Raw genomic sequence first — 14,393 nt, 5'->3', positions numbered from 1 at the left:
AAATTTTGTAGTGAGCCCATTCTGGCAGGAAAAAGTTATTTGTGGCCTGATTGAAAAAGAAGACCAGAAGGTCTAAGTTGTAGTGTCCACCAAACGTTTGATTGGAAAGAAGGAGCAGTGATTTTTTTTACCATAATTTTTGAGATTGAGGTCAACCAGATATAGAAGAAGGAATATGCCAATTCTGTAGGCCAGTTGACTAAACTGTCCCAGGGGTAGAGGCACTGGGATGGGATATCAAAGGACAATTGTTTTGAAATTGGATCGTGGTCAGATTCAAATGCAATTGAGAGTGGGAGTTCAGAAAACATGTGGGCATTAGAGAAGATTTGGTCGACTGTGTTGTTACCTCTGGTAAGTGATGAAATTAAAGGCTTTAAACTTAAGCTTTCAAACTGCGATGTTACAAATTTAGACAGCTCACTAGATGGTAGAGGTAAATTAAAATTCCCTCCAATAATAATGGAGTTGTTTTTTCAGATTTTAGTGATAGTCCAGTTTACAAATTCAGAATATCTTTCCATGGAAGACTTAGGAGGTATGTAGACCAATATGATGTCGAGAAAGTTATTTAACAGTTTGGTTCTGATGTGATTGCCTTGAAAGTAGATGAGGGGCATTTGGATTCTGACACTATCGCAAATGAGTTCTTCGGGAAGATGGTGGTTCCACCATCTTTTTTTGTAGCTCTTGATGCCGCTGCAGCGTTGTAGTTGGTGATTGAGGGGATAATAACATCTTCTTGTTCAGACGAAGTCCAACCAGGTTTCCGTGAATAGGATAAGATCATAGAAATTAGACAGGGTTATGGTTTCCAGAGTGGCAATTTTATTCCAAATACTTCTGATCTTTTGCAAGTGAGTTTTAACCTGTAGAAGCGGCTTATTTTGTTGGATTTCCCTTAGGTACGTTTTCCTGAATTTTTGCATAATTTTCCTCTGCTTCCTATGGTTCACAGCAATGTTATTAGTCTTAACAGTTTTAGTTTGATATGCATACAGATTCCGGTGCATAATTCTTACAGGTATTTTTTTACCCTCGACCTCTCCATTTGCTGTTGTTGAGCCAGGCAACGAGATCCCTTAGTTTATTGCTAGAGCATAATCGCCACGCGAAGCACTCGATTTAATGCAGTAGTTGTGATTCCTTCTTTTTCCCGATTTTTTTCCTCTGGAGCATTTTATGATAGCGGACAAAATGAGTTTATTAAAAATGGCAGGCTGGAGCCAGTAATTCTTCTTCTTCAGTTCTAAGAGGGTTGCTTTTGTATATGAAATTTCCATCGGACAAAACACTTTGTTAGTTAGCCAGGGGGACGTTTTTGCCGAGCTGTTGTCAAATTGCAAGCCAGAAGAATATTGGCAAGCAAGATTTGTTAGCACTATCACATGGCACGGAGTGATTAGGCTTGGTGGTTTGGGGATGAGCATTACTTTATATTTCAAAAACTGTACTTACATTACTTCAACAGCGAGTTGCAGGGACAAAGAACCTTACTTTTTTTTTTTTTTTTTATGAAAACCCCAAACACAAAAGGTATCAAAACCTATAGTACTTAGTACCGTGCATGGGTTGAAGGAGACGTATGGGGGGAGGGCGATGCCGGAAACTTTGCTCTAGAGACTAAACATGGGTTTGTTGCACACTTTGACACAATTAGAATTTTAACATAAAATCCGTAACCCTGTGAAAACTGAAAGTATCAACACGATGATACACAGCACATAAAAAAGGCAGCCATACCAAACTAGTGCCACCATATAATCATATTTAATAAAAAAATTAAAACCATAAGAAAAATCCTCAAACAAGTTATCAGACTGAGGAACCTGCTAAAAACAAAGCTGACTGATGGAAACATGGTCCATAAACACCTACATAGTTGTAGTAATCTCATACTTCTTCAGGATCATAAATTGGACCAACATTGAGCTGGAGAAGATTATGCGATCAATGAGGATAATGATGACTAAGAGCTGCAAACACCACCTGAAGTTGACCACCAAGAGACAGAAAATAGCCAGGAAAGGAGGGAAAGGTTTGAAAAAGGGAAGGAAATTAAGAATCTGCAGGATTACTTCCACGTAAACAAAGCACCAATCTATAAAGTAATAGTAATAGCCATAAAGTGCAAGGAAGCCACAACCTTTTCTGCACTGGCAAAAAAAAAAAAAAAAAACCAACGAAGCAGATAGAAAACACAAATTATATATTTCTGGCCTCACACAGGTAAGTATCCAGTAGAATTGAATTCATTCAAACTGTATTTTGATTTTTTTCTGTCATTTTAATTTTTTTTTTTTTTTTATAAACTTGATGGAATACAGTGGAAAAGTAAAAATAAAGGATATGAAATTGTAGATATCAAACTTCATATTTAGGCTTAAAAGAACTTTTAGCTTTTTAACAATGATATGCAGAATAGCTTGGAATTAGGTACCATCAGACAAAATTTTTAAAGCTATTACACTCATCAGAATTTGGCTTATTTAATCCTTTGATCCAGAAAATAAAACAGCAATGTTAGCAATTATGACATCTTTTTCCTATTTTTTATAGCAAATCATTATTCAGTTTTTACAAAGCAGATAGCAGACACAAATAAAACCAATGTTTTGTTAATGTCCCTCAAAATTATATGAATTTACAAATCAATCAAACTTGATCAAGTATATCAAATCAATGCAATTAATAAAAAAAATAATAAGAAATAAACTTTTATCTTGTAAATTCATTCATATGGTGTTTCTTTAAAAAAAAAAAGAAACACCATATAATATGTATTTAATAACTATAAAAGTACTGAAAACAAAGTTATCTTTCATTAAGCACAATTAACTTAAGAGTATTCAAATCTTTTTTTTATATAAACATATGCAACAACAATACTATTTATTAAAAACAAACTTTTTTCCCCTTATGGCAACCTATTCTGATGGGCAATTCATTTTCGCTACTAGAAACAAATATATAGAACCTCATTTATGTCCAATTTCCTGTCCTGAAATGAATTTACTAAAAAAAGTCAAATAAGAATATAAATTTTTGTCTGCAAGGAAAACTTGCTTATAAATGTAATTAGCAAAGACCTTCATTAGCTAAAATATAAAACCCAGTAACATGTATTTTGGAATTAGTAATAAGCTTCTCATCATAAAAAATGGACTGAATAAAAATGCATTTCATAACTATCAAAAACATATATTTTATTGTGCTTAACTTAAAGAATTCAATCTTGTTTTTATAAAAAAAATATTTACATATAAACAGTAGTGGTCCTACATCTTATTATAAGAAACTTTCATTACAGAAATAAAAATCACTACCAATTATACATGCAGATATACCTAACAATAAGAATGCTAAGAGATGACCAGTCTAGATATGTATTTAGCATTACACACTCTTGTGCAGTATTTTAAAGATTTCAAAATATTAAATTCCAAGGTGAACATGTACCCAGAAAAAAAGGTTCAGGCAGCAAAGGGTATGACGGACACAAGTGTAGCCAGATACTCCCATGATGGAAGATGACAGCACCTAATAAATAAATATACTAAACATTAGTGTTTATTTTCTGAATAATTTTTCATTAAATAAAATCCAACTTATGTGTCATTCAGTTATGAAAGTGGTGAATACATTGCAACATTGCCAGATATACTGTAAATTTTAAAAAGAAATATTAAATCAAACCATAAAAGTTCAAAGTCTTCACTTTTTCACTCAGCAGTAATTCTCTGTAATACATACATGGATATAAGTTGAGCCAGGACATACCATGACATTCCAATACTTTGTTGAGGAAACAGGCTAAGTACCATAGTTAACAGCTAGCTAGTGGAATTGCTTAAGATAAGCACCAAAGAAATTAAAGTTTGAGGCATTAATATATATCATTGTTATAAACTGTATGTATTCAAAGGTTGCTGAATATATTTGAGAAAAAAAATCTGAGTTGCAATGAAAAATGTGTGGTCATATGAGACAAGCTAACTATAGGTCCTTCCTTTTGGTTTTCAACAACATGATATATCCCTTCTGCAGCCACAAAAGCTTTAATTTTTTTGTAAATGCAAATACAACCCCAGGGGCTCACATCTGGTGAGTATGAGCTTGGCACACCCAGGGTCCTGAGCAGGATATCATCATTCCTCTCTTTCTTGGTGATTTCATTTCTCTTTTTCTCTCTCTCTCTCTCTCTCTCAGAGAATTTTTTTGTGGCTGGTGCAGCATAAACCTCAGGCTTCCTTGTGCCATATGGCTAATGCTAATAATAATAATAATAATATAATGAAATCTAATGCAAAGCAATTATGAATTTTAAAACTATTCCGAAACCTCCTTTCTGGCTTTCTTGATATCCTTAAAGGGTTCTAATATTCTCTCTAGTTCGAGGAAGTATTCTGTTCTACATTTGCAAGCTCTTATATAACACTTTTCCTGTTCTTAGGTTTGACATCTCCTTAAATTGATACCAGATTCTATTGATGGGTTTCTATATCAATATTAAATTTATTTTTTCCTTATCTTTTTTATTCTTTCTTCTATATTTTTAACTGGCATAGCTGTTTTATAATTTTAGCAGTTTTCTTTTTTACTATCCAAGAAATAATTCTGTGTTCTTTTAATAAAATTTTCTGGATGTTTACTGATTTTTTGCATTCTTTATTGTCTTATCCAGTTCTGTTGGCAGTAATTCTTTCTCATAAATTTTATTAGTTTTGAAGCTAATAAAGTGCTAAAAGGGTTATGTATGCTAAATGCTGATGTCATCTTTACTCTTTCCCAGATGACACACAAGAAGACAAACTTAAATTGAAAAAGGATGGTAGCAGAATAGATATGATAGAATAGTATGACAGCAGACATGAATAAAATAGTATGGAAATTTGCTCTCAGCCAAAGAGTAACTGCTTGCTGGAATAAGCTGCTACCTAGTGTTATGGAAGGTAGTTTGAATAAATTTAAAGAAAGTTTGGACGTATTACTGGAAGGAATGTGCAAATTAAGTATTTTTTTTTTTTTTTTTTTTTTAGTTGGCGATGTATAAGCTTTGCTTGCATCATATTGCCAATATACTAACACTAACATAATTCTTAATGTGATTGCCCGTGACCACCAAATACGGAAGATGCGGAAAGGTCAGGAAATGACCACCGCATATCCAGGGGGCAATATGGCCTTAGTTGCTAATGCTCCTCAAAAAAAAAAACAAAAACCAACCAACTTAATGTGATTATTCCTAAGGGGGCTAAAAATTTGCATAAGACATTGGCTCAATTTTAGGCTAACACTCATTTTTTCCAATTAATTAAGTCTAATAATTTGCTTTTTTATGTATTTTTATATTTCCAAAAATCTGCAAGGATACATATACCACACTGATGGGAAAGAATGTACTTATAAAAACTCTTGTACTTTATTTTTTACTAAAAAGCAATTTAGTTTTTCCATTAATTCAATTTTTGCATGTGTATCTAAGAAGTTGTCCAATTTTGTTCTAATATTCAACTAAGATTTTGAGTGAAGTATCACAAGGTTAGGCCCCTGTGGTACTCCACTTGTTGGGCCCCTGTTTTCAAAATTTATTAATGATACTGATATAAGAATTTCAAGTTTGATGTCTAAGTTTCCTGATAAGGTCTAGATAAACTAGGCAGATGAACTGAAAAAAAATGGTAATTCAGGTTTAAGACAGATAAATGCAAAGGGCTGCATTTGGGTAGCAGTAATCCTCGAGTACGAGATCATTTGCATATCGCCATATCCAAGGCAGTTGATAAGTAAAAATGAGGTAGGAGTAATTGTAGAGGCCAGCATACAGTTTTCTGGGCAGCAAAGGACTGCTGGAACAGATGAGATGGGGGGGACATTTTGTCAGTGATATACAAGAACCTCATCAGCATGAAAAACTGGTGTTGTCCCATTGATAAAGCAATGATTACGGCATATATGGAATACTGCATACAGGCTTGGAAAGCTCATGTTAGAAAGGATATAGATCTGCTTGAAGAGGTAGGGAAGTGAAACAAAATTACCTGGAAGGCACAAAGGAATATTTTACCAACAAAGACTGGGAGTTCTATGAATTACAGTCTCTGGAAACTAGGCATCAGAGCTATGACTTAAGTGAATCATATAAGGATTTAAAACAGTCAGAATGGCAGTTACAAGGAGGGGGGGGATATTGGGAGTATTCACCATGTTTATTCTAATTATGGATATCCCTCATCAATCACATAGGCAGCACCTCACAATCAGCAAATACTTAAAAGTAATGAGAAAATAATAAAAAATATATATACAAAAATGCAATTTTTAAATTATAGATATAAGAAAAATTAGTAATGTTAATTATATATATAAAAATATGTGTGTTTAACTTACCAGTGATCTAAAAAAAAACTTATGTGAAATGATAGGAGTAATTTGCTGACCGAGGCAGAGGAGATAGAAATTAGCTTCATTAACTGCATTATTGAAACCTGCTTATCTTATTTTTTTATGGAGTTCTTTATAAGGTAATACAGTATCTTCAGGTTTTTCAGCTCTCCAACATGCAAATTAGCATTAGCAGAGGCATACGATGCAAGAAAGCAAGCTTATGCAGCATCATCCGAAAAAAAAAAAAAAAACTCCGCCCATTTCACCCCTCCATTCGTTCCAAATACCTATCCAGTTCAGCCTTAAATTTATTTAGGCTATCAACTTCCACAACAAAAGATGAAAGTCTGTTCCACCAATCAACTACCCACTGGCTAAAGGCAAATTTCTGCACATCTATTCTCTAACTGTCTTTCCTCAATTTGAATCTATGTCCCCTCAGGTTCTTAATCTGAGCAAGAGAAAGAATCCTATCAGCATTCAGCTTGCTAAACCCATTCAAGGCCTTATACTCCTCAATCAGATCACCTCGCAGGTGCCTACTCTCCAGCCGCTGAAATTTGCAAAATTTAAGCCTTTCTTGGTAAGAGCATCCCTTTGTTCCCCTCACCGATTTTGTTGCCCTTCTTTGAACTCGTTCTAACAACTCTACATTCTTCCTAAAATGAGGCCTCCAGACCTGTACACAGTACTCTAGGTGTGGCCTGACCATTGCCTTGTATAACAGGAAAATCACCTCTCTGTCCCTGCTAGAAAAATTTCTATATATCATTGACAAGACTCCATGACCTGCCCTGGCAGCCCCTCTGCACTGCTCAGCAAACTTCATATTTGACTGCACAATTATAAAGCTTGTGAACATGCACTTGCACAGACAAAGTACACAATAAACCATGTGAAAAAGGATAAGGAAAACAGTCACTGCTCCAAAAATCCCCAGAACAAGAAAAGCAATATTTTTGTTTGTTTGTTTGTTTTTACCAGAATTTCTTTATAAACTGACAAATAACATTAGATACAAGGTTTAAAATATGCATGACTGTATTCAGTACATTTGAATCACTAGAGTACATGGGAGAGAAGCAGCAGAAAAAGAAAATTTCTGGGTAGTCTAATCCACTACTGAAAAGAGGTAAGCAAACTAATTGCTGATAAAATCTTTACTATTTCTCAGTTGACACACACAAGGGGACACAAATAATAAATTGAAAAAGGACTGTAAATTATAAATTGATTTTATAACAAATGTAGAAAAATATGGATTCAGCCAGAGTAACTAACAGTTAGACTAAAACCCACTCCTAGTGTTGTTGAGTAGATAGTTAAACAAATTTAAAGAAAGTGTGGAAAAGTTATTAGAAGAAATGGGGAAATGAAGTAGTAAATTTATAACCAGCTTGAGCCAACAAAAAAAAGAATCATAACAGAAAAATATTAAATTAATTTCATATCATGCCATATACATCTCACAAATATTAAATCCACTGAATTTTTGCATCATAAGAATATATAATAAAAAGAAAGTAACCTGCTTGGCCTTCCTGTAAGTAGCATACTATCCTCAACACAAAATTTACCCAAATGGCTTGTACAAATTCTTATTCTTCCCTTTTAGGAGTCTGTAATTTTTTTTTTTTATAAAATTATATAATTCCTTATTGAAAATATAGATGTAGACTATGCTTAAGAACATACTTGGCTATGTTTAAGAATATACATTTCAGTATTCTGAAGGAACATATGAGTGAGTATTAGTAGTAGCAAATGATGCAAGAAAGCAAGCTTTTTTTTTTTTTTTTTTATGTAAACCCCAAACACGAGAGGTATTACTTAGTACCGTATAGTACTTAGAACCTATAGTACTTAGTACCGTGCTTAAGCTTAAACAGCATCAGCCAAAAATAAATATATATATAAAAAAAAAACATACATTTCTTATATCACCTGCTCATCCCCTCTAACAGTTTATCTAGTTCTATCTTAAATTTTTCAAACTACCCACTTCTACAACACCAGATGGAAGCTAGTTCAAATAATCAACTACCCATTGTTCTGAAGGAAAATGTCTGCACATCTGTCCTGTAACTATCTTTCCTCAATTTGAATTTTATGTGTACTCATATGACTTAAATGAAAGGGGTTCCATCAGCACTAGGGTTACTCAATCCATTCAAAGCCTTAATCTGATCTCCTTGCAAATGCCTAATCTCTAGGCACTGAAATATGCAGAACTGGAGCCTTTCTTGGTTATAACAGCCTTTTTTTCCTCAGATACACAAAATTAAGATTATATATGAATAAAACATGAATTTATGAGTCTGGTATAAAGTCACATTAAACTCCTCCCTCCCTCCCCTGCAAAAATGTTGTCATTAGGTTTTACATCCAAAAAAATAACAAAAAAAAGAGAAATATGTGCAATTTCTGTTGGGACATTGCCATTGATTATTCAGCTACAGCTAAACAAGCAGTGACCAATTCAATCAATTTGTTTGACTAATTAATTTATTCAAATAAATACGATAAGTCAGTTTTCTGTTTATATTCTGGTACAACTACACAGTCAGAAAGAATACGAGAAACAGCACCATATTTAGCAGTCATGAGCTTGACCCCGGTCACTCAAAGTACATGTATACTTATGTACCTCATGCCTGCCCACTCAGCTACAGCTCATTTTTTCTGCACAAAAAACTGTTTGTTTTGATACTCCACACTTGGGAGCCAAATTGATACTACTAACCGCTTTTTTTTTTTTTTTTTTTACATAAAAATTTTTTTAATAAAGTCAGTTTTGTCAGTAAAGGATAGCACTAGATGTATTATTTTTCACATGTATTTTTTGAAAAATATAGTTTATCTATAGATATAAAAGCAGCCTACAGTACAAAGAAATTTTTCTTAAAATATATAATATTTTCAGGGACTGAAAAGAATAAATATAGTAATTTACATTCACAATAATGAATACATATTATTGATCAAGTAACTACGAAAACAAAATTTATTGTTCCTTCACAAAGTTTCACACAAAAAGAATTACAAACATCAACAAGCACTTTCCCATTCAAAAATAAATTATAGTATAACAGAAGGAACTGCAAACATAATCTACTGAACTTCAAAAACTGTTGTTATTATTATTAGCTGCATGGTGCAAGGAAGCCAGAGGCTTATGCTGCACCAGCCAAAAAAAAAAAAAAAAATTCCCGAGTTACCCTGAGAGAGAGAGTCAAAAGTAGAAGGGAATCACCAAGAAAGAGATGAATGATAATATCGAGCTCAAGACTCTGAGTGTGCCAAGCCCATACTGACCAGATGCGAATACACTTTACATTAGGTTTTTCTACTTAATATTATTATTGGAAAATAATACAAGGAAGCAGCATCAGCCAAAAAAAAAAAAAGAACGCTTCCTACATCACCTGACCATTCCCTATAATTATTTATCCAGTTTTTTCTTAAATTTATTCAAAATACCTGTACGTACTTAGTAGGGTAATGCTGTTAATGATTCATTGTAAACTCCACTGACCTGTGCCCGAGTATAAACAAGAACTTTTTTTATATGAAATCAAGTTGGTTAAATTTTCCTTTTGTTGAAAATTCCTATTTTAGATGTATACCTAACACATATGGGTAGTATTATATGCTAATTCATTGGCCAGTTCTGATAATCAATGTTTTAGAAATATTAATTTGCATCTTAATTTTCAACATTACACTATATTTGTTTTCCATTATCTACACCATAATTAGCTCTAGGTCTAATGATATCAGTAGTTGTTAAGCAATGCTTAAGCCTTAGTTTGCCTAGCAGGAGTTTGATTTTGTTTAGTTTTTATTACCATAATAGCAACTAAGGTCACCAGCAGGGGCAAATATAGACATATAACTAATTTTTATATTATTGTTTCAATGTGTGTTAACTTTCTAATATAACTAACTCTGTGAATATCAAAACAAATGCAACATGATGCTCTTGCACTAATTTGTATGTCAATGCACTATAATTTATTTATAACTAAATTATTCTTTAGAGTCATTTTTTTTTAAGGAAATACACGTTTTTACGCAATGCTTTTAAAAATGTTCACAATCTCAGTAAAATATATTTGTCTCATTAGAAGTTTGAAGAAAAAATGGAAAACCCTGAAAGTAAGAAGCTGCATTGCTGAACTACCTACGCAATGCACTGTCCTGCAACAAGATCACAATGCAGCTTCTTTATTTCTCGGTTTGAAAAAAAAAAAATCATTGCTGAAGCTTCTTTATTTCTCGGTTTGAAAAAAAAATCATTGCTGAAGTAAACAATGCAGCCTATTTGGTTGCTAGGCAACACATGAAGACATGCATTGATTAGACTTCATACGTTGTACGGATAGACTGATAATGATATAATAGTAATTGGTAATTTAAATAAAAAATTAACAATTCCAATTTACTTTTAAAATTTATTTTTTTAAATAAAAAATTATTTAAAAATATTATTTATAAGTTCACCTTAATTATGCTCATATCAGTAACTCTTCTCGTATTCTTTCATTTAAGAGCCATTCACAGTTTCGCCATTCATTTAAAATCTAAAAATGAAAATTTAACTTTTAAGAATAAGAGAAAACACATTCAAATTAAAAGTATTTCGTAATCCTATTAGTGCCAACGAAAACCTATGAACGTGGAAGGCAAAAAAAGTAAAACTTTGAGTAAAAAAGAATGATCCCAAGTTCCGTACATTATCTCACTTCCTGGAGATGTATCACTACAGTACCTGTCTAGGTGATTTCTTTTTGATTTCGACCTAAGATGGGTCAAAAGACTTCGAAGTGCATCTGAGAAGTTCAAAAATTTAAAACTCTTAAAATCCATCAATTTATATTACTCCTTTACTATAAACATATACTGACTACTCAATTCAATTTAGAATATAACTAACTACAGAAATCGATGAACACGATTTGTTATTTACAAAAAGCTTACTCACCGCAGTACAATACACACAACTACTTGACAACCTGCCATTGAAGGAAACGGAAGGAGCCTACAGTGTTGCCAGGTCGCATAGCAGAGAGCAAACCAATGCAACACTGCAGCCAAACTTTACGGTACCCTCTAAAAATACTTATAACTAGTGTCAACATCATCCTGAGAAGAGAAAATGGGACGTCTGGAACCAAATTTTCCCACACACACACACACACCCCTTCGATTTATGTTCTCTACCTGCATCCAGAGCCTGTACGACTTTCAGGAACTACAGTACTCATTGAAACCACATTCTCAATATGGATCGCAAATTTTTATAATAAAAATATTATATTTCAATCATTACCAACCATTTCCAACTCATTGTTTCACTATAAACTAGCTTATTTTCATAATCAGATGCTTCTCGATTTTTTTTCTCATTAACGTGCGTTTCATATACTGTATCTTCATGACAAGTGATACATTTTTAATATATGACTAACACTCAGATCGGAAACCGGGGACAATCTCCCAGAATTGAAGATTTTGGATGACTCGTGTTCGTAATTCATAAAATAATGCCTATCATTTTTTCTCATAAAAGATGATGTTTATAGTAAAAATAATTCATGAAAAGTATCAACTCACGACTGCCAAAATAAATATTTTATTGCCACTTCCAGTTTTCATAGATAATAATACTCATAACCCCAGGGGCTCACATCTGGTGAGTATGGGCTTGGCCCACCCAGGGTCCTGAGCTGGGTGGGCCAAGCTCAAATAAATAAAGTAAATTTTCTGTTTATACTATATCATTCATTCGAGGATGATATCCAGGGAGCCCATTCGTGAATCTCATGGAGAGGTAGAAACAATTTTTAGTTCAGCTACTGAGCATAGATTATCAAAAAGAAACCACGCATGCCAACACAGCCACGCTTTGAAACTCATCAAAAACCTCATAACTGTTAGATGTAAGTGAAGCACCAAAGAAACTAGAGCTGGGACGTCAGTACAGTGTCTAAATTCTTCGGTCGGTTTGCCGTTTTACGGCAAAAAAAAAAAAAAAAGCGAATTTCTGGGAGGAAACAAATCATGCCACCTTCAACTGAGACCGACTAACTCAGTGACGCTGTGAAAAAGGCCTATAAAAATTCTTTCCCGGCCTTTTCACCCATTGTAGAAGGACAGTGATTATAACCAAGCCGGCTAGATGGATGAATGAACCATACCAAATGAAGCTGGTTCTAATTTTCCGTGCTTTTGTTTATTCGTAATGAACAGATTAATTTATAATGTTAAAAAAAAAAAAAAAAAAAAAAAATCTTTCGTTGCTGCCGACGATAAACTTGAAAAGGAAAACGATATTAGATAGTCCTCTCTACCTATCTAAATATTGTGGAAGAGCAACATTTTAAATAAAATATTTCTATTTTGGCACTACCAGTTAGTGGTGAAATTACTTCTCATTAATTTCACCTCTACTAACTGGTGTGGAGAGGGAGGATTGCTCATAGCGATATGTCAATTTTTCCCAGAACTCCTTGCACTACATCTCCAACTTCTGATTGGACCTGTGATTGCAGTCTGTTCGAACGGATGTTGCGTCTGAATGCTGTAATTTACATGGCGCAATAAATGAAACGGATGAAAAATGGTAAACAATCATTATCTATAATAATAATTGCTATCATTTAGTAGTAATACTTATTAATAATCTTTGTCGCCCAATTATTATTGGGTGGCCAAGAGCAAGGAATAAATTGTAATTGTGAACGAAATATTAAGTGGGCAACATCGGTAAAAAAACTGGCTGCTAAAATATAGTTATAAGCGCTGAAAATTAAACTGAACAAATAACGTGATTGGAATATGTTAAGTTAACTTCTCATTACTTTAGTTTTTAGATTTATACTTAGTTTCTTAAATAAAAATTTTCATTTTGTTTTATAACTTGTTTTTATTTAAGTCTTATTCCATTGCTTTCGACACCAGATTTTTGCACGGTGAATAAATTAATGCCCTGAGCTGAAGAAAATTTTCAATTCTTTCTGAATTACTGTAAATACCTTGCCATGAAACTGATTCACTTACATACACACGCATTTAATCTAAAAATACTGAAAACAAGTCAGAGGACACAATTCATCTCAATATACATATTTGAATAAATAAATAATAATAATAATAAAATCTAGCATGTTCTTACCATACTGAGAATTACAATACAGCTAGTCAGGTTGGATTGTCGGCCTTTGTGCTTTGAAGGGAGCTGTTGTCATCAAGGTTAATTGTCTGGATACAATATTATGGTAACAGGTATATATAGAGATACTAGAGAAAAGGTAAACAGGATACGGAACAAACTAAAGAAGAGAATAATAAAAGAAAGGACAGTAAAGAAATATACACCGATGAGCCAAAACATTATGACCAGCGAGTCGTTATGCAAATCGAAGCAATTGCAGTGAACTACGGCGCGGTCGGGACTCGGTATAAAAAACACCTAATACTGAACTCCGTTGATCAGTGTTACTTTTGTTCTTCAAATGGGAAAGGCAGCAGACTTTTAAGCGAGTTTGACAAAGGCCAAATTCTAATGGTCAGACGATTGGGGCAGAGCATATCCGAAACGGCACGGCTGGTGGGATGCTCACGGTCAACCTTGGTTGGTACCTACCGAAAGTGTTCCCAGGAGGAAAAACCCACGAACTGCGTGCAAGGTGTTGGATGACCACGGCTTATGGATGCTCGAGGTGAGCAAAGGCTCTCCCGAATGGTACGTGGCAACTGTGACGCAACTAGCCGGTAATTTGAATGCTGGTGACGGAAGTAATGTGTCACAACACGCAGTACATCGTACCCTGCTGAAAAAGGGGCTGCGTAGCCGCAGGCCGCTCCAAGTGCCCATGCTGACCACGGTTCACCAGCGACAGCGCCTACAATGGGCACGCGAGCATCGAAACTGGACCTTGAGTGATTGGAAGAAGATCATCTGGTCTGATGAATCGCGTTTCCTATTGCACCATATGGAGTCT

At 33.9% G+C, this 14,393-nt stretch overlaps 1 protein-coding gene across 1 annotated transcript in view; it reads right to left on the bottom strand.

Moving 5' to 3' along the window:
- The window catches only part of LOC150077470 (tetraspanin-9-like), a 69,507-nt gene extending 58,092 nt beyond the window's left edge, over positions 1-11,415 (bottom strand). The window contains exons 1-2 of the mRNA XM_090386287.1: positions 11,372-11,415; positions 3,460-3,540 (exon numbers count right to left, since the gene is read on the bottom strand). Coding sequence (XP_090242413.1) covers positions 3,460-3,522 — 63 coding nt within the window. The 5' untranslated portion in view covers positions 3,523-3,540; positions 11,372-11,415. The remainder of the gene's footprint in view (positions 1-3,459; positions 3,541-11,371) is intronic.
- Positions 11,416-14,393: the final 2,978 nt, after the last annotated feature.

The sequence above is a fragment of the Mastigoproctus giganteus genome, chromosome 12 (assembly GCF_048544385.1).
Source record: "Mastigoproctus giganteus isolate SK-2022 chromosome 12, ASM4854438v1, whole genome shotgun sequence".
NCBI classification, from domain to species: domain Eukaryota; kingdom Metazoa; phylum Arthropoda; class Arachnida; order Uropygi; family Thelyphonidae; genus Mastigoproctus; species Mastigoproctus giganteus.
This window is presented reverse-complemented; position numbering and strand designations above follow the sequence as displayed.